The 23,716-nt window shown below is 39.7% G+C and overlaps 1 protein-coding gene across 1 annotated transcript in view; it reads left to right on the top strand.

The window, feature by feature from the left end:
- LOC139731876 (uncharacterized) overlaps positions 1–19,693 on the top strand; it is a 33,503-nt gene extending 13,810 nt beyond the window's left edge. Inside the window, exons 6-20 of the mRNA XM_071642751.1 lie at positions 389–538; positions 1,278–1,385; positions 2,064–2,210; positions 3,211–3,333; positions 3,951–4,070; positions 5,068–5,193; positions 5,623–5,688; positions 6,816–6,936; positions 7,289–7,539; positions 8,523–8,924; positions 9,182–9,235; positions 10,794–10,841; positions 11,932–12,129; positions 17,932–18,042; positions 19,150–19,693. Coding sequence (XP_071498852.1) covers positions 389–538; positions 1,278–1,385; positions 2,064–2,210; positions 3,211–3,333; positions 3,951–4,070; positions 5,068–5,193; positions 5,623–5,688; positions 6,816–6,936; positions 7,289–7,539; positions 8,523–8,924; positions 9,182–9,235; positions 10,794–10,841; positions 11,932–12,129; positions 17,932–18,042; positions 19,150–19,268 — 2,144 coding nt within the window. The 3' untranslated portion in view covers positions 19,269–19,693. The remainder of the gene's footprint in view (positions 1–388; positions 539–1,277; positions 1,386–2,063; positions 2,211–3,210; positions 3,334–3,950; positions 4,071–5,067; positions 5,194–5,622; positions 5,689–6,815; positions 6,937–7,288; positions 7,540–8,522; positions 8,925–9,181; positions 9,236–10,793; positions 10,842–11,931; positions 12,130–17,931; positions 18,043–19,149) is intronic.
- Positions 19,694–23,716: the final 4,023 nt, after the last annotated feature.

Genomic DNA, 23,716 nt, shown 5'->3' with positions numbered 1-23,716 from the left:
AACGAAATAACTTAAACCTCACATTGTATCGAGATGTAGTATTTTCAGAGTGAAGGAATACAGTGGAAGGAAGCAGAGAAACATATACGAAGGCGTAGAATTAAAATCAAGTGGTTGTGATTCGATTTTGTTTTCTACAGTGGTATATAATGACTGTTTGTTTTATGTAAGTGTGTGTGTACCTTACATTCTGACAATGGGGGTTTGTCATGGAGTGACGTCGCTCAATATTGCATTCACATCTCTCTTCATTCTGAAAGTAGAAAAAGAAAGTTGCTGAAAGTTGCTTATTTTATCCAATAGTATCATCACTCTCATCATTAAGTCTCCACTTTGGAAGTTCTGCCTATGCTTCCCTCTTAAACATTATTTTCTGCTTCTCTTGTAGATATTGACGAGTGCGAGGAGATGTCTCATAATTGCGAACATGGCTGCATCAACACCAACAGGGGATACATCTGTTATTGTGATGTCGGTTTTTCCATCAACGCTGATAACAGGACATGTCGCCCTCTTCCGGCCAAATCCAACTCACTCCGTAAGCCCACGTGACTGCGATCATTGTCTTTCGACCTGTGGCGTTTTCCGAGAGAACCCGAGGCATGGAATGCCTGAATAGTCTAATGCAAAACTATTGAAGAAGTTAACAGTAAACAACATTTCAAACTATATCTACGAGTATGTGCCACATAATAGGCCTGCAAATTCGAAGTAACAGAAGAATTAGATATATGATTATTATCTTTGTTTCATATTACATGATTGTATAAATGTTTATCATCATAAGAAACGTGAAGTATGCTTCTTTGATACTAGACAGTCACTCGTCAACCAGCATGGCATTACAGCCTAACATTTTTGACTGCCATGTAATTTCGACATCACCCTTTGCGAAAGTGAAAGGCTTAACCACGACATGGTTGAGTTGACAATTATTGTATAGGCATAAATTTCCCATAGGCTCTAACAGTTGCGGATGTTGCAGTTCGATTTGACGTGCAAGCTGTTATCAAGATTATTCTTTCGTATGATGTTTCCATTGAGAAGAAGCAGAAGATTTATGTATACCGAGGAGAGTAGAGTAGGATTTTTTTTTTAAGTTTGTATTTGCTTGATAAATCGTTTGGTTAAAAAAAAAAAAAGATATAGAGCGGCCTACGGAGACACCGATACAAAGAAGTATACATAATGTAATGATCGTGATGATATCAACAAATTAAAAGAGTTTCGGCCGTGTAATAGTTATTTACTGCTTGCACTATTTGTTTCGTTGTTAGCTTGCGGAGGAATCCGATGCAGTCATGGCACGGCGCTGGATGCCTACCACTGCGAGTGTGTCTGCGAGGAAGGATATTTTTACAAACATAGAACCAGCCAGTGCACAGGTAGACATGAAAATGTAGGCCCACTTACAGCAATTTAATGGTGCTCCACGCTGTCCCTTGCCCACTGATTAGTTTAACGATTTTATTCAGTCTGTATTATTCTACCTAGTAATCTCATTATTCTTGATCCATCTAACAAAATATAATGTACAAATGTATATCATTCTGTGGGAACCCACAAGCATTGAATTTGATAGGTTTTCACTCTTATCATTGTAGCTCTCTTTTGCATGATCATTTATCTTCCTATTTCTTGCAAGTAGCTTTCATCATTCTATGGATTGAACGTGTTGATCATCAAGTACATGAACGACTGAAGCAATAATTCTCCTTTCAGATATAATATTTGCCCTAATTGTGCGAAATACTTTTCATTTCAGAAATAACCATTCTCAAGAAATGAAACTTGAATCTGAAATTTTTTTTAAAAAGTCATCCAAACAATCAAAATTTATGTAAGCAATGTTTGGTTGATATCAACGGGCAAGATATGAGAGTTGATCATAACATTAAAAAAAGTCTACAAGCCGGCATTTGACATTCATTGCCATTTTGTTGTCATTTTTGTAGATTTGTCTATAGTATATTTCCCTTCTAATCATTTGGTAATTCCTCGCCTATGGACTCGCAAATGACCCAACAAATTCTCCCATATTATGAAACGGGACCATCACCCAGATGTCAACGAGTGTCGGGAATACGAAGACTGGTGCGACGGGACGTGTCGAAACGAGCCCATTGGCTCCTACACCTGCACCTGTCCCGCGGGAAAAGAGCTCGACAAGGACGGCTGGACCTGCAACACGATTGAGCCTCCCCCGAGTGGTAAGTAGCGCACAACCGTCGATGTGCCAATGGCGGCCTATCTTTCAGATGTTCAAGAAACATGCACAATACAGGGAGTGTGGCCCCCTGTGGTCGCTTTTGCGTATTAGTAATAGATCTTGTAATCTTGCGGTTTGTTTGTTTTTTTTTTCTGTTTTCTTTTCTAAGTAGTAACTTATTTGGCATCTATAGTAGCTCACCTCTTGAGTCAAAGGGTCAGGGCAAAGCGTCCTGTGTCGGATGTCGAATGTGCGTTGTGCATAAGTGATTTGTACCTTTCTTTTATTCATGCAAGTCATTTCATCATTACTCAAAGACAGAGGAAGCGTTAGATTTTGACCTTTGTACCAACTACATGCATCATATTCTGTCAGGAAGGTAGTGTGCATGTTGAGCAGTTCAAAAGGAGACAATGGACTATAGATGGAGATTAAAAAAGAATGAAAGGTCAGACGGTTCTAAAAAAAGAGAAGGTGAATATTTCCCTTCTTGAATAAAATTTAACAGGGAGAAGTCTGTGTCGTATCATATCGATGGGTGAATGATTAAAGTATTCATGGATGAGTCAGGTTATTCAATCTTGTGGTAGACAAAGCCGAAGATTTGGACATTTTGGGAACAATGAGAACTAGAAAGTACTGGTGATATTTTCTTCATTTTGCATAAAATACACTTTTAGCAAACTTTAGCCAGGAACTGGGGTAATATCCCCACTTTTGTTCAAAGTTTGTAATAGTGTTTGTAATAGTGCTTTATTTCGAGAATTGAATCTTTCACGTAAAGTTTCAATGAAGGAAGAACATACGTTTCATTGGGGAGATATCCATTTATGTAAAAACAAAGAAATACTCTCTTTAATATGAGCGAGCTATCCTTGCTAAGATTGCAGGGATGGGTAAACAACGGAATAGCTCGAGATTTTATGTGACATTCAGTAGGGTACCGAAGAATGAGTATTGTACCATCTCAATGAATAATCGTTAATGACATCGGTTGACAGGGGCGAATTGGGACGACTGCTCCCCGGACCATTTTATGTGCGAGAATCGCATGAGATGCATCCGAGACGAGCTGGTGTGCGATGGCTACGGGGACTGTCCCGATAGGTCCGACGAGGCTAACTGTGAGTATCATATGAACATCAGTGATGCAGGCATACCGCTGTCTGTTGATTTTTTAATCAAATTGACTCGACTTGAATGTATATTGGTTTTCGTGTAGTATCACTTTTCATATATTTCTTTTCTTGATATCATGAAACGATATTTTGGGGCGCTGTGGCATAGCGGATGAGACTCCCGACTCCCAGTCGGAGGACCCGAGTTCGATTTCCGCCCAGTGCTTACGTTCTTGGACAAGATGTTTTTACCCACCACGTCCCTCCCGACCCAAGTGTATAACTGGGTACCTGGCAACGCTAGGGCAATAATAATGGCAGAGCCCTCTGGTAGAGCAGTGGCATAACGAAGATGCTACCCTGGATAAAGAAGACATTATTATTATTATTATTATTATTATTATTATTATTATTATTATTATTATTAATATTATTATTATTATTATTGTCATTATTGTCATTATTGTTATTATTATTATTATTATTATTATTATTATTATTATTATTATGTCAAGTCCATGTTCACTTTGATATCGTGATGAAATCAAAGACGCTCGATGGCATATGATAACTTATGCCTGTATTTGTCTGTTTTAATCTTTTTTGTTTGTTTGTTTGTTCAGGCAAAGAGAGTTGTAATTCTCAGGATTTCTACTGTGCCAACGGAGAGACGTGTCTCCACCGGGACACCGTGTGTGACTCCAATAACGACTGTGAAGATTGGTCAGACGAACTGGATTGTGGTAAACTACAGTCGTAGAGATGATATGATGCTAAGAACTACAACAGGGCCCCGTTGCTAGAAACTTTGCGTTTAAACGCAACTTGCAACTGATTGTCACTGGCCAATCAAAATCATTGTTGCATGCATGTCTTCTTGATAGGGCAGACCCTGAGCCAATCAGAATGGTTGTTTCAAAATTAGCAATTATTTGCAATTGATTGCAACTTTCTTGCAACGGGGCCCAGATCTTCCTGCTTCCGCGAGAGATTCCATACAAATCAATCTTCGATTTTTCTTTCTGTGCAGACAAAAGAGCTAGGAAGACTCCTTGATTTAGAAATTATGGTTGCCTGCTGAGATTGGTCTCGCGCTCGCGATAGGATTCTCCGTGATTTTACTAATGAATGCAGTCAGACCTGCTATACTCATTCATTGATTCATCATTCTCTCATTTTGATTTTTATTTCCAAACCAGTTGACATGAATATTGCAGTTCATATTCCGGGTATCATACTAGTAATATAATTCAGAAAAACGTCTTCCTTCATAAAAGACTGGAAAAGAAAAATGTAGTCAAACCTGCCTAATTGGTCAACTGTCTTTAGCGGCCACCTGTCGGATACGGCTTTGCACACACACACACACACACACACACACACACACACACACGCACACACACGCACACACACACACACACAAAAACACACACACACACACACACACACACACACACACACACATACACACACACAAACACACATACACACAAAACAGTCCCCCAAGAGAAAAGCTGTGTTAAACACCATGTCAATAGCGGCTACCTGCCTATAACAGCCATTGTCTCCCTTGGGTAACCGCTATATACAGGTTTGACTGTATATTATAACAGTATATAGGTCTGTTCTTATTTTATTTTTTCTTGACGCTTCATACTTTACATACAGTATTGTTCAATCCGTTCAATGTTTTGGTTTGTTTATTCATTCTATTTGCGTGCCTGTTTGATTTCTCCTCAGGCTGCCGAGACGAGAGGGATGAATGCGGGGCGTGGGAGCTACGAGGAGAGTGCGAGAGTAACCCGGGTTGGATGAACTGGCACTGCCGGCTCAGCTGCGGCCAGTGCGTGGAAGGGGACGGTACCGGTAAGCCACTTCGGCTAAGCGCTATAAAAGAAAATTAACGTTATAATAATATGAAATAATGACCAAATTATTAGGAAGTACGAGCATAGTATTCCAGGTCAATCTATATTTCTATCTAGCTAAATATCTTCCCAACTTTATACGTGTATACATAATTATGATATGTGCACATATGCCTACGCATATAAGATATAATATAGACTTGCAACTTACAAATCATGAATACATGCATGTAATTCTTTACATTGTTAGTGCTTATAAACGACATCGAATAGAAGGGAAGTGATTCATAGAAATAGAAAAAGAAAAACACTTTCGATTCGTAACAGAGTTTGGTCAAACTTGATCATCATTTTTTTTTTGTACCTGTGTATCATTATTCTTTATTTTTGATCGTTATCATCATATTTTTTTTTTCTAATTATACAGCCAATGGAACCCTTTCGGAAGCGACTGAACCCTCCGCGTACTTTATTCGTCACTCCATGCAATATGGTAAGCCACTTGGTGTTTCTATTGCGATCATTTTTTATTGTGGGTGAGATTTTAGAAGAAGATAGCGAGTAAAGGCAGGTGTATCTACCTATAGTATTTTATACGCTTGTGATTCGGCTGCGAGTGCCATCGTAATTGCATTTTTCAGTACGAATGTAATTTTAATCATCATTATCGGACCAATCATTTTCAAGAACGTAGTCGCAGGATAGCGTGCATTCTTTTCACTTTCCCGTAGAAGTCTTCAAAGGCTTCTATATTGGGAAATCGGGCGACTTTCAGCACACAGTGCTATATAAGTACGTATGGGTGGAAATGAGCTGCATGCTTGGCGGAGGTCTGCACTCTCAGAGTGCTTTTCTAGATATAGTTATAATCTATGTTTTTGTCTAGTTTTGAGAAACTGCAAAATTAAAGTGAGAGTAGAAATATTACGAAATATCAAACCGTCTGATACCTATAGAAGAATCTTTTCGTTTTGTGAAAAATAGAGCGCTTACAAAATGAAATTCTTAGATGTGTCACAGTCTACTTATGTTGTTTGACGACTGCCATAATTATAATGATGACAGTGATGATGAACATAATGAGACATGTTTTTAACATTATTTGTAGTAGTAGTAGTAATAGTAGTAGTAGTAGTAGTAGTAGTAGTAGTAGGAGTAGTAGTAGTAAGAGTGGTGGTAGTAGTGTCAGGTGCAGTTACAGTAGAAATACATGTATAGTGATAGCAGTATAGAATAAGTACTAGCAGTGGTAGCAGTGAGTGTAATAGTTGAAAGTCATGTAATATGGTTAGGTTCATTTATGTTAGTGCTGATATTGTATTATCACTGTTATAATTGTTATCATCGTTGCTTCAGTTTTCAGAGAGCCAAATCTGTACGTGAGCATACATGAATGTAAAAAAGTTTAAGTCAAAAATATGCCCAGCAAATTAAATCCACGAGATCTTTAAAACATAGCAGTCGCATTGCACACATACTGTATACATGCATAACAAGACATGTGCCCTTGATACTGCGTCGATCACCCATATTTTGTCAAAGGAAAAAGAAAACCCCTCGATAGAATAATTATATGAATAGATTAAATCAAAACTCTTTTTTGTCTTTCCCAACCCATAGCAACGTATCTCCAGTACACTCGGCGTAACCGAGGCGAACGCCCGGGCGCGTCGCTCGACACATGGCAGTGTAAAGACGTCACGGAAGTTCCACGGCACGTGCGAGTTAATCTCGGCTTGAGGTATGTTATTTTTTTTCTGTATCACACAATTTCAAAACCAAACTTGACGTCGTGAACACATGATGCCAACTTTGATTGATAAATTGTTAAATATATGTAAAATCAGCGTCCTGTTTTTCTATTATTTTTGTTGTCTATTATCATAGCTGCATGGTTTGTAATGTCCTCTTCGATTTCTTCTTCTTCCTCGTCTATTTCGGATTATATGCTCTGTGTTTCAATATCCCCCGTTTTCCTCTGTTTGTTTTTGTTTTTTTTTACCGTATAGGACCTAATGCACTTTTAAAAACTTTATCTGCATCTACTGTAAATCCACGTAATATTCGTCATCAACTTATCGTCTTTTCTGCAGTCCCTACTACCAAAAGTACACCAACGCCTACGCGATCCCAATTGTGGCTTCCAGTCGCGTGTCGGACGAGGCTGTAATGCGCGCGTGCTACGTGGTGCGCGTCATGCTGGCAGACCGGAGGGAACTCCGCCAGAAGATGTACGACAAGTTCGCGCGCGTCGCTATTCTGGCAGAGAACGAGTTGACCCTTCACCTCCCGGAGCACTCACACCTACCAGAAAGCTACAATGACCTGGTACGGTCGCTTGGAGGTCAGTCAAGGGAATATAGGTGATATGACATTACATGTTCATTTGGCTTTTGCCCGTTTCCTTCCTCCCCCTAGTCACCCATATAATTGTGTTTGCTGGCTATGTTTGTTTGTTTGTTTGTTTGTTTGTTTTGTGTTGACTAAACGAGGTGCCACTGACCCCGCTCCACCGATTTATCCAGAGCAAAGTTTGGTCCTGTTTCTGTTTTTGCTTTCATTAGGGAAAGTGTTGATAGGTAAAACCCTCCGGTAGTTCTGAGCAACGAAACTCCACAATGAAGTGGGATTTGTAACGCCGAAATGTCGATGCTATAATAATAAATAATAATGTTAATAACAAATGAATGAAAAAAGATGAAAATATAACGAAAAAAATCTCCAAAAGCTTTACTGCCGTACTGGGCTTGTTAGCAAAATTTGCGTCAAGATGGATATTTAGAGCATAGGGGAAATTCGAAGTCTTGTATTGTGAGAACATGTCTCATTCGTCGAAATCTCACAGTAATGGCACCGTATCGATAATTGCAGCTACATTCGTCAAAGCAGGCCCCCAAAACATGTAAAGTGTGTGTATGCGCTGATTGCTTCTGTTATTTTCTAGGGATTGTTGTAACTTGTGAAGTGATCAAATATAACGTCAGGACATTGATTTTCGTTACAAAGAACACTGATTTACTAAACTCTATTGACAAAGGAAACAGCTTTCCAATGCCCCTTCAAATTGTCTATGTCTTCAAAATTTGCCTGCATGTGTTTCAAAAAAGTTTCAAAATTTCTATATATTTTGTTGGTTGCCAAACCCTGATATAAGAAAATAGCGATGTATAACCATATAACTTCACTTTTCTCAAAGAGTTTGCCCAACAGGTGCTAGTACTGTGGTCTGTGACCTGTAGGATCAACCTGTATACCGAGTTCACTGGTACAATCCACAAAACCACTGCTGTCAGCTCCACTTTCGTTTTTCACCTCACCTCCGTACAGGTACGCTCTATATCCCACTGGCCTCAGCGGCTGAGGAGAACCTGTTGTGTCGGCCAGACGACCGCTGGGCCAACGAGGACACCTTTGTCCACTCTTTCGCGCTCAGTCTCCTCAGGATCGCCCTCAGCTCGGAGCGCCAGTACCAGAAGGACCTCAACGAGGCCTACTTCAACGCCCGCCGCTCTGGCCTGTGGACCAGCACGCGCACGGACGATTCCATGGACGTTTACTTCGCCGACGGCGTGCAGAGTTATTTCAGCGTGCAGGCGCCGACACTGCGCGGGGTACACTCCGGGGTTGACACTCGAGAGAAGTTGGAACGCTACGACCCAGCTCTCTATAAACTCATACACGAGGTCTTCCCTTGTCGAAATCGCTTGATCGACCGATGCGGTTGGGATAGTAAGATTTTAGACATCAAGTAGACTTTGATGAAAATACACTGTACACGATAATTATACGATCACAGAACAAGGCATTTTCGTATTCTATTTTCATACTCCCCCCCCCCCCCCGTATTAGCTAATGTTAAGGTTAAGAAGATGTGATGCAAATTTTGATTGGATAAAACAGTAAATGTAACACTATAGATAATGCCTATCTTCCAATTTCCATCAAGTGTCATTAAATTCCACTTCCCTATCTCTCTCTACATGCAGGTACGGCAGAAAGCCCACAGATTTACGTGAATTGCGGTGAATTGATGTATTCAGGTAAGAGCGCTCATGTCAAGCGTGCTATCCTGTATAGAACATCTCTCGTCCCTCTTGCTTTCTCTCATATTCTTCCTCCAGACCCACCCCCTCTCCTTCCTTCCTTCTTCACCCTTCTGTCTTTTACACACTCGCTATATGTCTTCCTCCTCTAATTTCTGTCTTATGTCCCCCCCCCCCCCGTTTTCAGTCTGTCAATTTAGACTTCTGTCGTGAGTTATTAATAATCTGTTGTTAGACCTATTCAAACATTGTCACATAGGCCTAATACCAGGCGACCGCCCGAGTTCAGTGTTTTTATGTTGAATGCTAATTCCCTTCACATGTAAATCGTTAAGGTTATTGTACGCTGCACTTATTTCGTCCTGTCATTATAATGAAACCACATGTCACGTAATACCAGGCGACAGCCCGAGTTCAGTGTTTTTATGTTGAATGCTTCTTTTTGTATGCATAGTTAAGGTAATTGTACGGGGCACTTATTTCGTCCGCTCATGAATGGGACCAAATTAATCTATTATGAACGGAAACCGGGTTTACATTGTATGTATATGGGAAATTATCATTTCTCGGAAGCAGCTAGTTGAATGCAAGGCGTTTGCCTAACAATTTTGTTTTGTTTTGTTTCTTGGTGTTGATTTGTTTTTCTTTAATAAAGGCTGACATGATTTCATGTTTAAGGAAGTAATGCTACTGAAACAATGAATGACAGTAATCTTGAAAACAAAAACAATCTTGTGAGAATATTACAATACAGTGTAATTATCATTTTCCGAAATAGATATTTAAATCTGGTTTGTTGCCGAAATGATCTGTTTTTATATCTTACATTTAGTCTGATCGATGGAAATGTCCGTAGCTATCAGCGCTTTTTAAGTGCTGTTGGCATAAGTCATAGCACTATCAGGGGAAATATTGATTGCCATCATTATCATCATCATCACCATCATCATCATAGTCTTCATCATCGTCAATACCATCATCATCATGGTCATCATCATTTATCATCATTATCATCATCATCATCATCATTATCACCGCATCATCATCATCATCATTATCATCATCATCATCATCATCTTCATCATTATCATTATCATCATCATCATCATCACCGCATCATCATCATTATCATCATCATCATCATCACCGCATCATCATCATCATTATCTTCATCATTATCATCATCATCATCATTATCATCATCATCATCATTGTCATCATTATCACCGCATCATCATCATCATCATCATCATTATCATCATCATCATCACCGCATCATCATCACCGCATCATTATCATCATCATTATCACCGCATCATCATCATCATCATCATCATCATCATTATCATCATCATTATCACCGCATCATCATCATCATCATTATCATTATCACTGCATCATCATCATCATCATCATCATTATCATTATCACCGCATCATCATCATCATCATCATCATTATCATCATCATTATCACCGCATCATCATCATCATCATCATCATTGTAATCAGGCAATGACACAACTCTTCTCTTTCTCTTGTTACCTGTAATTTCAGCTCCAACAACTGAATCGCCAACGCCGGTCTCCGAGTCTCCAGAGACTGGTAAAGATCCTAGCGACTAGAAAATAGAATTTGACCTCCAATCTATATCTCCCTCCTCTCACTCCAACCTCACTCTTTCAGTTCTATATCTTCTCTCTCCGTCTTTGCTTTGTTTTAGGGGTTTGGATACTGGAAGTACCCTATAGCCTCTAACTTACAGTGAACCATTGGGTGCACGTCACGAGTTCGACACCCACGAATCATACAGTTCACAAGTCATACAGTCCATGAGTCATACAGCTCATGACTCATACAGCCCACGAGTCATACAGCCCAAGAGTTCGACACTCAGCAAATAAGGCCCATGTATTGAGTCTGACGCTATAGGCAAACGAGGCCCACAAGTTCGACAATACTAAAGCAAACAAGGCCCACAAGACCGGCACATTAAGCCCCGTATAATGCCGAACTCATGGGCCATTTTTGCATAGTGTCGAACTCGTGATGTTGAACTCGTGGGCCTTATTTGCCTAGTGTCGAACTCGTGACGCTTGTCTGTCTAGTGTTGAACTCGTGGGCCTTGTTTGCCTAGTGTCAAATTCATGGGCTGTACGACCCTTGGGCTGCATGCCTCGTGGACATTTTTTCAATGTCGAACTCTTGGATCGTATATGCCTCGTGGTTGTCGGTCGTGTGGGATGACCCCGAACCATCAACACGGCATAAATGCCTCAGAGACTCCTTTGAACCTATCCTCAGATGAAAAGTCACGCCTTTTTTTTTGCTATACCGTGTACTATAGCAAACAGTATCTTGATATTATGTGTAATAGATTTTATGACTCATTACTGGATAAGATCATGCGCCGAATATCATGCATGAGGTGCCTGGTTTGAATTCCATGGCAGCCTACTCGGGAAATCGGACATCAAAACTACGACTACTACGACGACGACGACGACGACGACGACAACAACAACAACAACAGTAACAGTAACTCTAAAAGCTTTCTGATATAGGGTGCTTTAGATAGGCTATATTCAGGAGGGTCCTTTTTTATATTATATATATAGTTTGACATGATTATTTTAATGAAAGCTCGAACTCAATATCTTTTAGCGTGCCGTTTTAAACCATTTGCCATCCACAGAATGCGTCGATAAACACAGAGATTGTGACGCATGGGCAGAGAACGGCGAATGTTCCGGAAACACGGAGTACATGACTAAGAATTGCGCCCTGAGTTGCGCAGTATGCACACCACCGGAGGAGCCCGAGCCGCAGCAGCCGGATCCCGATCCGCAAGTCGGAGAACCCGAGCCCGACACACCAGCGGATCCCTACGCAGGTAAAGACAGGAGGAGTTTTCTGTTTTATTTCTGTTTTTGTTTTCTCTCTCTTCATTTCTTTTGTCTTTTCTGTCCGTCTGCCTCATTATTTATGTCTCTCACCCTCTCATGGCCTCTTTCCTTCTTTTGATTTCAGATTATTTCAAATTATTTTCATTTAAATCTGGAGTCAAAGGGGGCCTAAACTTTTGAACCAAACAGAATGTTTGTCAGATGCGACATGACAAACACGCAAAAAGGGTAATTTTGCCTCTGACAAGGATTCTGCTAAGATCGAAAGCTCAGGCACCTATATGGATTCCATTTTATTCCACTGGCTCGCCGCTATATTGAATCAGTAGTTTTCAGGAGCTTTTTGTTTTTGTTTGTTTCTTTGTCTGTTTGCTATATTTATCTTAAATCTGTTCTTGAAAGCAGAGCTCAAGTAGCCGATGCTAAAAACCCGAGGGGTGCCTAAGGTATAACATGGCATAGGTTGTGAACGCAATGTGACGCAAGACCTGCATTGGTCGAGCTTTGTATGGTAAACATTGAATGCCCGCTCGTGAAAGGTCGTTTTCAAGCACGTTTCATAATCTCCGGCAGGCGCGATGATAATATCTTGTGAATTAATTGATACTCATCATTATTGTTATTATTGTAGATGAGCTGAGCAGAGACGAGCTGATTGTACAATGCGATGATTACCTCTAATTACGTATGTCTCTTTTTACATGGAGATCTATCAAGTCTTGATATTGATTAAAAAACGCAATCTCGTCTCTGAAGTGATTACAATTAAGAAGATATTTTTATACGAAAGAAATTGAATAGAGCAATTTATTATCACAATTAAGATCTTATCAAGTTTTTACGAATGCTATTTCTTATGTATTATATAGACTATGTTATCATCTTGTTTGTCATGATATGACATACGATATTTCATGCTACTATGTGACATTTCTCATTATTATGAGAAATTCCAGAGATGTTTGCAAGCCAGCAAGATGAAAGGTCTGTTTGGAGCAGTGCTGTTGGATTTTAGGTGTTGGTCGGTTACGTAAGTTTAATTTAGTGTATTATAGGCAGCGTGTACTGGTAGCAGAGGCCAGACAATGAAGATTCTCCGATCATGACGTGCATATAATTATAGTTACGGACACGCCTTATCAATATTCGCCAGCTATGACAGAGTTACCGGTATAAGGAACACTTTAATGTCTTCGTTGCACGGTTCTACTGGTGTACAATGTAGCTTTATTCCTACCGAGAGGCCTTTATCAGTTAATGACTTTTTCACACGACCAATTATAGGCACTATGATAATAGTAATATTAATAATAATAATAATAATAATAATAATAATAATAATAATAATAATAATGATTGTAATAATAAAAAAAACTCTTGTTATTCTATGATTTATCAGATTTCTTTTTATTTGTGGCCACTAAAAAGTTAATTGGATTATGTTGTGATCCACTATAGTAATGACTTTTGCCCCGTGCCATCTTTCGCCGCTTTTTGATCTTTCATGCCTATGTTGAATGTCCATTATAAATAATGTCTACTTCTCTGGCATTGTGGTGGCGAATTGTCTGTCACTCTGTCAAACCCTCCAGAGCTGGTGAACATGGAAAATTTGTGCCACGAACTTTTGTCCGCCGGTGGCCTACTTAGGATTATGATGTATGGCATTTAGATCTCAGATCTGGCCTATTTTATCAAGTTGGCAAAAAGGATTAGAGGTCAAAGAATAAGAACTAATGTATATTTTTCAACGTATGCATGTATACTTACACCAGGACTGTGGAAAGTTATGTTGGTTTTGTTTTGTTTTGTTCCGTTCTGTTTTATTGTGGAGCACATAGCATGCTTTGCAATACTAGTAATCGAGATGTGTAGGCCGATATTCATGGGGCGATGTGTTGTTCTTGCGAAGACTATGAAGGCTGTCGAATTTCTCTAGATTGTATTTTCTGCCCCTTTTCCCGGTCACATGATGACATTAGGAAGTGACATTACGTTTTGCTGTGATGCAGTAATTAGAAATCATGTCATGCTGTGACCATTACTGTGACTATACATGGGCGTCACCAGGGGGGGTGCGTTGGGTGCGAACGCACCCCCCTTCAGACCCTTAACAAAAAAAAAAAAAAAAAAAAAAAAACCTTCAGTCTGCGAGCGACCTCAACGCCGGACACTAAATGATTATTATTTTTTATATATTTATTTATTTTTTTGAAATTTTGCATCGGGGACAAAAAAAAAAAAAAAAAAAAAAAAAAATCGTGGGCAAAAGCAATTCGCACCCCTGGTTCTGGCAGCACTGATTTTATACATAATTATCTACTAGTGCAAGTGTATTCTATACAGTGTTGACTATATACATAGATTTTGGACATCCTTCCCATATTTGGTCACTTCGACGCCACCTCGCTGGTCATACCTCCCCCAGTCATGAACATAAACCGACACCCTTGACTACCAGTGGCGGATCCAGGGGGAGGGGCGCACCGGGCGTCCCCCCCCCCCCCGCCCCCTCTTAATTTCCAAAGCGAAAACGTATATAGCTACAAACGGCAGTTTTTGGACTGTAAAATGTCAAAATTTTCAAGCTCGCTCGCTGGCATTTAGTCGTAATGCCATTCTCCTGAAGTTGCTGCCAGTAATTGCCGGCAGTTCCACCCGGTGCGCCCCCCCCCCTTACTGCAAAAAATATAGCTACAAACGGCAGTTTTGAGACTGTAAAATGTCACAATTTTCAAGCTCGCTCGCTCCGCTCGCTCGCATCTAAATTCTCCTAATATTGCTGCCAGTAATTGCCAGCAGTTGCGCCCGGTGCGCCCCCTCAATTTCGAAAGCAAAAAGATATAGCATCAAACGGCAGTTTGGGGACTACAAAATGTCAAAATTTTCAAGCTCGCTCGCATTTAATCTTTATGCAATTCCCCTGATGCTACTGCCAGTAATCGTCCAGTTGCGCCCGGTGCGCCCCCCCCCCCCCCCTTAATTTCCAAAGCGAAAAAATATGGCTAGGAACGGCAGTTTTTGGACTGTAAAATGTAACATTTTAAAGCTCGCTCGCATTTAATCGTTATGGAGTTCACCTGATGATGCTGCCAGTAATTGCCAGCAGTTCCGCCCGGTGCGCCCCCTCCCTTTATTTCCAAAGCGAAAAAATATGGCTAAGAAAGGCAGTTTTTGGACTGTAAAATATAAAATTTTCAAGCTCGCTCTCTTCGCTCGCTCGACAATTCACCTGATGTTACTGCCAGTAATTGTCTGCAGTTGCGCCCGGTGCGCCCCCCCCCCCCGCCTTAATTTCCAAAGCGAAAAAATATAGCTACAAACGGCAGTTTTTCTACTGTAAAATGTCAAAATTTTGAAGCTCGCTCTCTTCGCTCGCTCGCATTGAATCGTTATGTAATTCACCAGATGTTGCTGCCAGTAGTTGCGCCCGGTGGCATGCGCTCCCCCCCCTTAATTTCCATAGCGAAAAAATATGGCTAAGAACGGCAGTTTTTGGACTGTAAAATGTAAAATTTTCAAGCGCGCTCGCATTTAATCGTTATAAATTCACCTGATGTTGCTGCCAGTAATTGCCAGCAGTTCCGCCCGGTGCGCCCCCTTCCTTAATTTCCAAAGCGAAAAAATATGGCTAAGAACGGCAGTTTTTGGACTGTAAAATGTAAAATTTTCAAGCTCGCTCTCTTCGCTCGCTCGCATTTAATCTTTATGCAATTCCCCTGATGTTACTGCCAGTAATTGTCTGCAGTTGCGCCCGGTGCGCCCCCCCCCCCCTTAATTTAAAAAAGCGAAAAAATACAGCTACAAACGGCAGTTTTTCTACTGTAAAATGTCAAAATTTTTAAGCTTGCTCTCATCGCTCGCTCGCATTGAATCGTTATGCAATTCACCTGGTTGCTGCCAGTGCCAGTAATTGCCAGCAGTTGCGCCCGATGGCATGCGCTCCCCCCCCCCCTTAATTTCCAAAGCGAAAAAATATGGCTAAGAACGGCAGTTTTTGGACTGTAAAATGTAAAATTTTCAAGCTCGCTCTCTTCGCTCGCTCGCATTTAATCGTTATGCAATTCACCTGATGTTGCTGCCAGTAATTGCCAGCAGTTCCGCCCGGTGCGCCCCCCTTCCTTGATTTCCAAAGCGAAAAAATATGGCTAAGAACGGCAGCTTTTGGACTGTAAAATGTAAAATTTTCAAGCTCGCTCGCATTTAATCGTTATGCAATTCACCTGATGTTGCCGCCAGTAATTGCCAGCAGTTCCGTCCGGTGCTCCCCCTCCCTTTATTTCCAAAGCGAAAAAATATAGCAACAAACGGCAGGGTTTTTTTTTTTTTTACTGTAAAATGTCAAAATATTCAAGCTCGCTCGCTCCGCTCGCTCGCATTTAATTGTTATCCCTTTCTCCTGATGTTGCTGCCAGTAATTGCCGGCAGCTGCGCCCGATGCGCCCTCCCCCCTTTATTTCCAAAGCGAAAAAATATAGCTCCAAATGGTAGTTTTTTTTACTGTAAAAGATGAAATCCTAGCTACGCCGGTGCCCTTTCCCCGCTTGGTTTCCCTCAACAACAGTAAAAGTCTAGGGATTGAGAGCTTCCTATATTCCAAATGTCTGTCCAAAAAAACAAAAAAAAAAAATCTCGTTACATTAGGGTCAAAACGCACCCCCCTTGAAAAAAAGCTGGTGACGCCCCTGCTATAATGGCGTGTTATCTCTCTCACTATATATCTCACAAATGTGGACATTTCGCGTGCTTGTTATGATAATGCAAGACTGCGCCCCCTGTTATTTCCTCTATGAAAAGTACCCCTGATGGCTGATAGAGAAAGCTTCACCCGCCCTCTATCGGCATTGTAATTTAGTCAATGATAAATAGCTGATTGTTTGGTACCATTTTCATCGCCTTGAGTGGTAACACATTCACGCCCGTAATTACTTGCTGAGAGGTCTATCGCTGTGGGTGATGTAAGAACGAGGAAAAAGTATAGAAAGGTTTGAAGAGAGGACGCAGTGATGGAGGCAAATCAATGGTTACGTAACTATTTTGTGATCAAATGACCTCGTACCACACGATCGGCAATTACACTAAATTATACGTCACAAGAGCGAGCAAATTATTTCATCCTTATACCACCGACTACGCGACAGCTCTGCCAATCAAGTGTCAATCAAGTGGCCTTGTCGAATGGGTCGAACGTAGGTGGGATATGATTATTGTCCACTTACCATGACGAGGCGATGGAGTCAATGAAAAAAAAGAAGAAAAATTTGGCCGCCTGGATCCGCCTGTTCTTCACCCTTCAGCTCTTGCCTCGAATAATCATGTAGTCTATGTACAATAATTACTTGCTGTAAATATTTCAACCATCTGCGCCTTCTGTCCCGTTACATCACGACCTGCTGATTTCTGCACAAATCTTTCTAAATAATAATAGCATCCATAATATGCAATCCGACAGCAGCATGATTTCTTTGTTGTTGTTTTTTCTTCAAACCTTTCCAAAGACATAGGGCATGTCGTGATAAGGAGCTTTGACTGCGATTATTTGAATGACAACTCACTTGGTATCATAACGAGGAAAGCATTCATTGTCCGGTAGATGAAAAATAATACAACCTGTACCTATATCGTGTGATTAAGTGTGATTAAGTTGCACTTGCGATGTGTGTTCCAAACGAGAGTGTAAGTTCATGCGGTCTCGTACCCACACATTGATAAATTGTCGAAGACAAATAAATATGAATTAACACAATGAAAACAGCTAGGCTTGTAAATCGATGTTGTTCTCCTTCCAGAGTGCATTGACACGGAGACCCACTGCCAGGACTGGGCCAGACGAGGGGAATGTGAGATCAACCCAGCGTGGATGAGACCCAATTGTAGGCGGGCTTGTCACGCCTGCGACGGTGAGCTCTAATTATTCATACATCGATTTCCAACGCCCAGTTTATTAATTTTGTTTGCTTGTTTGCCTGATTCTAATATGTGTTCATGTCCGTCTTCTGCATGCACACCGATCATTACTATAGAGAGAGGTATGTTTTGTGCTTAAAGAAACAAGAAATAAACTTTATTTCAGTGTGTTTTATTCTGCTGTGGTAAATGGGAGCATGCTATATTCTATGTACATGTGTTTGTGTGTGTGTGTGTGTGTGTGTGTGTGTGTTAAGTATGTAGTTGTGCACTATGATGCGCTCATGTTTTCACGTCAATAGGTGCGTCAGGATGGATGTCTCGAGTTGTACAGTCTGTACTTTTGTACACTCATATTATAAGAATGTGTGTTTGTGTGTAAGTGTGTAGACGTATTGGCGAATTACTCTTTTAATCTATCATGTCTGTGTGATTAGATATGGTAATGTATAGAAAGCTGTGAGTTTCATCTGAGGTTTTGAATGAGACAAAAAGAAAAAGAAATATAGAATCGAATTTCACGTATAAAGGAGACAAAAAAGAATCCATACTATGATAACAAAAATCATCTACCTTCGACGTGAGCTTCTCGGACTTACTCAGCAAAACTTGACAGATCTTGATAAAGTCTTAGGCATTTTATGGCCTTATTATCTTCAGATGCTCATATTCCGAATCAATGCACGATGTATTCCGAGCTTTCCTTCACCTTGAGGTGTAAATTAACCACAATAAAGTGCTTCAGCGTTGTATTTCTATACTTATATAATATATATAGTTACTGCATCTCATGCGATATGAAATGATTTCAAAAATTTTAGTCCTTAAGCAACGCATTAAACCTATCCCCATGTCTAATATAAAGGGAGCTACTGCTTTTTCTTTTCTGTTTTGTTTTGTTTTTGTTGTAATGAACATAAAGGGGCAAGGTCAGCGAAAGAGCTATAATTGTCTATGAAATTGCATGAGTAGGCTCTATGTCTTGTGGAAAACCTTTATACTGCTGTTTCATTGCTTCTTTAAAATGACTTTTTCTTTACAGAGTGCATTTCCTTTCCTCTCATTATTTTAATTCCCTCTTGTTCGATTCACATTTGCAGACGACCCAAACTGCTACGACAGCAGCAACAATTGTGCGGAGTGGGCCCAGGATGGCGAATGTGAGAAGAATCAAAGTTACATGGAATCCCACTGTATGCTAAGTTGTGGCGTATGTTGACCGCCATCTGCAGTACTTGCCCCCTGTATTACTGGATCGTACAATATAACTTTTCTTTCGTCGTTTTTTTCCCCAGAGCTTCAAAATAGTATAGTCACTGTTTGAGGGTATCCGTGTAGAAGCTAGAAACCGTGAGCTTTTGTTCATATAGATGACAATAAGGCGCATGAATAATGTCACCACGGATTGAACAACCCAGTTGAAACTTCTGCGAATTTTATTACACCATACCGAGAAGACTTCCCTTGATATTGGTGATGAATGTTGAAAATTATGCTTGCGTTTGTGTTTGGGGTCGCCCTAAATATAAATGTATATCAAAACCATCCTTGACTCGTATTGATCCTCACCCGTAAGAATGGATGAAGAATATTGTGACATATTTTGTCTAGTAGAAACTCGTCATCATCAGGACCTTGATGTAAATCAGCATGCTGATCGAGCTATTCTGAATAAAGATATTTGAATAAATGAATGAATAAATAAATAATTAGAACAAATCGTAAGTCGCACTTTATCTATAATTGTCAGAAACTGTCAATGAATTAAGTAAACTATCCTGTTACAATGGGCTAAAATCACAGGCAATACCTGCAGTGTATATATTCCACATCAAGAGGGCATTAAAAGAGCCGGTTTCTTGCCACACTTCGATTTCATTTTTCATTTCTGGTACATTGTATAGCCATCATTTTCTCACACTCTTGATTCAACCGGTAATGACCGACACCGATGTATTGCCGTAAGTAATTATTTGTAAAGCTCTTGTCAACTGTAGTATTTCTCTTACTCTCCTACGAATTGTTGGTAACGAGATGTGTTTATCAGAAAAATAGGAAAACGCCCCGTTTAATCCGTAAAGGGCGAGGGGGCGGCTCCCAATAACCTCCCCTCAAGAAGTTTTCCTGCCGACACATGACAGAACAACGTCACATTCGTATTTCATGATATGTCATCTTTTGCACATTTTTATTTTGTTTGTTTGTTTGCTGTTTCTCTCTTTTTTTTTAATAAATCAATACCATGGCCATTGGTTGATTGCGCTTGTAGTAGTACAGCTGTACATTATTATGTTGAAATTCGAACTGTCTTCGTTTGGTAAGAAACTAAATGGCTAAACAAAATCGACTAAAACGAGAATTAACAAGAATTGGATTAAGCACCCCCCCCCCAAAAAAAAAAATGGATGAAAGAAAGTATAATGTGTTCAGAATAACCAAAATGATTTTTATTTGTGAAAGTGACAGCCAAATTTTGAGCTGCTCTCTTCTTGCATATTACGACACAAAGACAAATTTTTTTGATATTGCAGAAAAATCACAATTCCTCAACCTTCAGGCGCGTAAAGACAACCGTTCGCAAAGCCTACCGTTCGCGAGATGAATCCCCCCCCCCCCCCTTTCTGGGCGCTATAAAGTGTGCTCCAAGTGGCAGGAGCTTTATAGCAGAGTTTTGTGTCGTTTTGTTTGCTTATCTTTTGAGCTTTCGCAAGGCTAGTTTCTCCCACCTTTTTCCCGTCTGGTCAAAATGGACAACTTAAAGCTTTATTGATACTCGGAGTAGACTTAATTATGGGAATTCCATTCTGGTGTATTTTAGTTTTGTTTTTGTGTATGAAAACAAAAATATCAGTGGAAGAAAAATTGATGATAATTTGGAGGTAAAATTACAGACACACACACAAAAAAATATGACTTGTAAAAGTTTAGAGCATAAGATAAATTGGCAACTTTGTGTAATGCACTGGAGAGGTGTTGAGCAGGTCTCTTCTCACCTTGTTCTTAAAATTTCACTTATTTTCATTTTTCTTCCGAGAAAAATTTCTTTCTCAGCGGATAAGTGCTGTCTTTGTGCCTAAATATTTGAGGAAAATGAATATTAGTGAAATTTTGTGTACCATATACAAAGGGATAACTACTCAACACCTATAGATCCCACAAAATTTCCAATTTGTCTTACCCTTTAGTCCGTTGCAATTCATAGCTTTCATTTGTCCTATTTTTTCCAAAATGTTCACAGGCCGACTTCTCTGACTTAACTGTTTCCATTTACACAAAGCAACATGATGGTATTTTCCTTCAATGCGAAATATACAGCAGTGTCGTTTTCTCTAACGGACGCAATGTGCCTTACTCTACTTACTTCCTATGTCAATTTTTTTCTCGTACACCCTGTACGTGTTTGCCAATCAATATTATGTGAACTATAGTAAGAAGTTACTAACATGTGTTTGATTTTTTATTAATATAATACATTCCATTTCTTCCAAAGTATTGTTTTTGGTCAGAGATTCGTTATTTCTTGTGATTGTAGACATCCATAATTTTCCATTTCAAAATACGCTTCCATCTATCTATCTACCTAGATTTATATATATATATATATATATGCATGTATATATATATATATATATATATAGATATAGATATATACATAGATAGATAGATATACATATATACACACACACATATATCTCTCTATCTCTCTCTCTATTATATAATATACTCTACACTCTCCATATAATCACTGCATTCGGTTAATAGATATCATGCCGCATGAACACAAAGACAGTTTGCTGCTCTGATAGTGCCTCTTACCTTCTGTAGTGCGGTCTTGGCATCATGATTTAGAAATAAGCCAGAAACAACAACAGCAGTAGCAGCAAACAGACAAAACACGATATAAGAGAAACAAGGCCTGTTTATGGGTACATGGTTGTTCCCCCTCAACGCACTGCCTGGCGTCTTTGCATACAGCTTTGACATGATAAGTAATCTATACTTTAGCTCGACATGGATTTATTTTCACTTTCACGTCACAAAGCCAAGGGAGTAATGTAAAATGGAAGATTGGCTGCTTTGCGTGTGTGACAATAGTCAAATATTTAAACGAATGAATTCTGATTTAGATTTATCTTTGATCGATTTGTATCTGCGTAGAGTCTGTGTGTGTGTGTGTGTGCGTGTGTATGTGTATGTGTGTTTGTGTGTGCATATGAATATTTGTGTTTGAATAGTATGTTGCCGCTATTCGTCGCAGGAAAAAAAAAAGGTCTTGGCAGAAAACCTGAAGGGCTTAATTCTTTCATATTTTATCAACCCATTAAAACTCATAAATGTCGCCTTATTTGTTGCTTAGAACTGTGTTTTTTTCATCAGGATGTTAACTATTATTTTGTTAATGCTCCACGATGATTAAAAAGTAAAAATAAAAAGAATCCCCTTCTGAATTAACTCCAGGTACTAAGTGTAAACCATTCATATAATTATATGTATTGATTTGCTTGGTCACAGACTCTTCAAATTTCTAATGATCTCTAATCAACTTATTTCACAAGATTACGCCTACATTTCTCGTTTTCTCTCAAATTATCGAATATTTGCCTCTCATATTTCGGGCTAGATTGGATTGATACTTATCGCAACTTGTGATTGTTTTCCATCTACAAAGCTTGTGGATTGTCGCGTGAAGGCGGAGCAAGTGAGAGCATGGCAGTGATCGCTCTTCGGCAAGCCAAGCTCAATTGAATGAAGAATCGCATTAAATACATAGTATGTAGGTAACACCATGATGTGATCATTAGTAGCTATACACACATACACATCTGTGATAGGATTCAACCTGCGGGTGAACACACAATTTTGTTCATAAAAATAAAACGAAATATGTAGAAACCTGAGATATACGTAGAAAGGAAAGACAACGCTGATTCTCTATTACGTACATCCGTCTATATAAGCGCATGACAGGATGACATGACATGACATGAATTTTGTAAAGTGCTGCTGCTACCCAAACTTTATGTTCTTCTAGGCTGGCAAAAGTGATGAATCCTACACACGCTTCAATATTATCATACTTTTTTAAGGTGAGTGTGTCCCAGTCTCATAAACCTATCGCCGACCATTCTACGACCTCTGAGATCACTCAGATGATTGTCGGAGGTTCTTACAATGTTTTTGTTTGTCTGCTTGTTTGTTTGTTTTTAAATATTAATATAGGCCCTATTAATGATTATTTATAAGGTGTAGGCGACCGGTTTTGGTCAGCTAGAGGTGTTCTATGCTACATCGACAACATTTTGCCTACCAAGCTGGTCGGCAAAAAGTTTTTCTGGTCATTATGGTCGTGAAAATGTCGGCAATCAGTTGCCGACTGATGGCCGCGAACCTCTTTAAAGGACTGGTCTTCAGCAACTTTGGATTGAAGATTTTTGGTCGATAATTGGCCTATCCTATTTCAGAAAGCAGGGAAAATATTATTAACATAATGATGACATTAGCAAATCGTGGGCATGTGAAATTTTTATCTAAAAATTTATTTTGTGGAATTCGCTTTATACTGTATATTTTTTTTATTTCGTTTTCAGTTAGTGACGTCACGAAATGTGTATAGTTGTCTTTTCATCTAGCCACGGCGGCACCGAAACTTTGAAAAGTCACAACTTT

This window comes from Diadema antillarum, unplaced genomic scaffold (genome assembly GCF_040938485.1).
Source record: "Diadema antillarum isolate AM-2024a unplaced genomic scaffold, OU_Dant_1.0 seq00000386_RagTag, whole genome shotgun sequence".
Taxonomy (NCBI): domain Eukaryota; kingdom Metazoa; phylum Echinodermata; class Echinoidea; order Diadematoida; family Diadematidae; genus Diadema; species Diadema antillarum.
The sequence above is the reverse complement of the archived record's forward strand: the minus strand, read 5'-3'. Positions and strand labels throughout refer to the sequence as shown.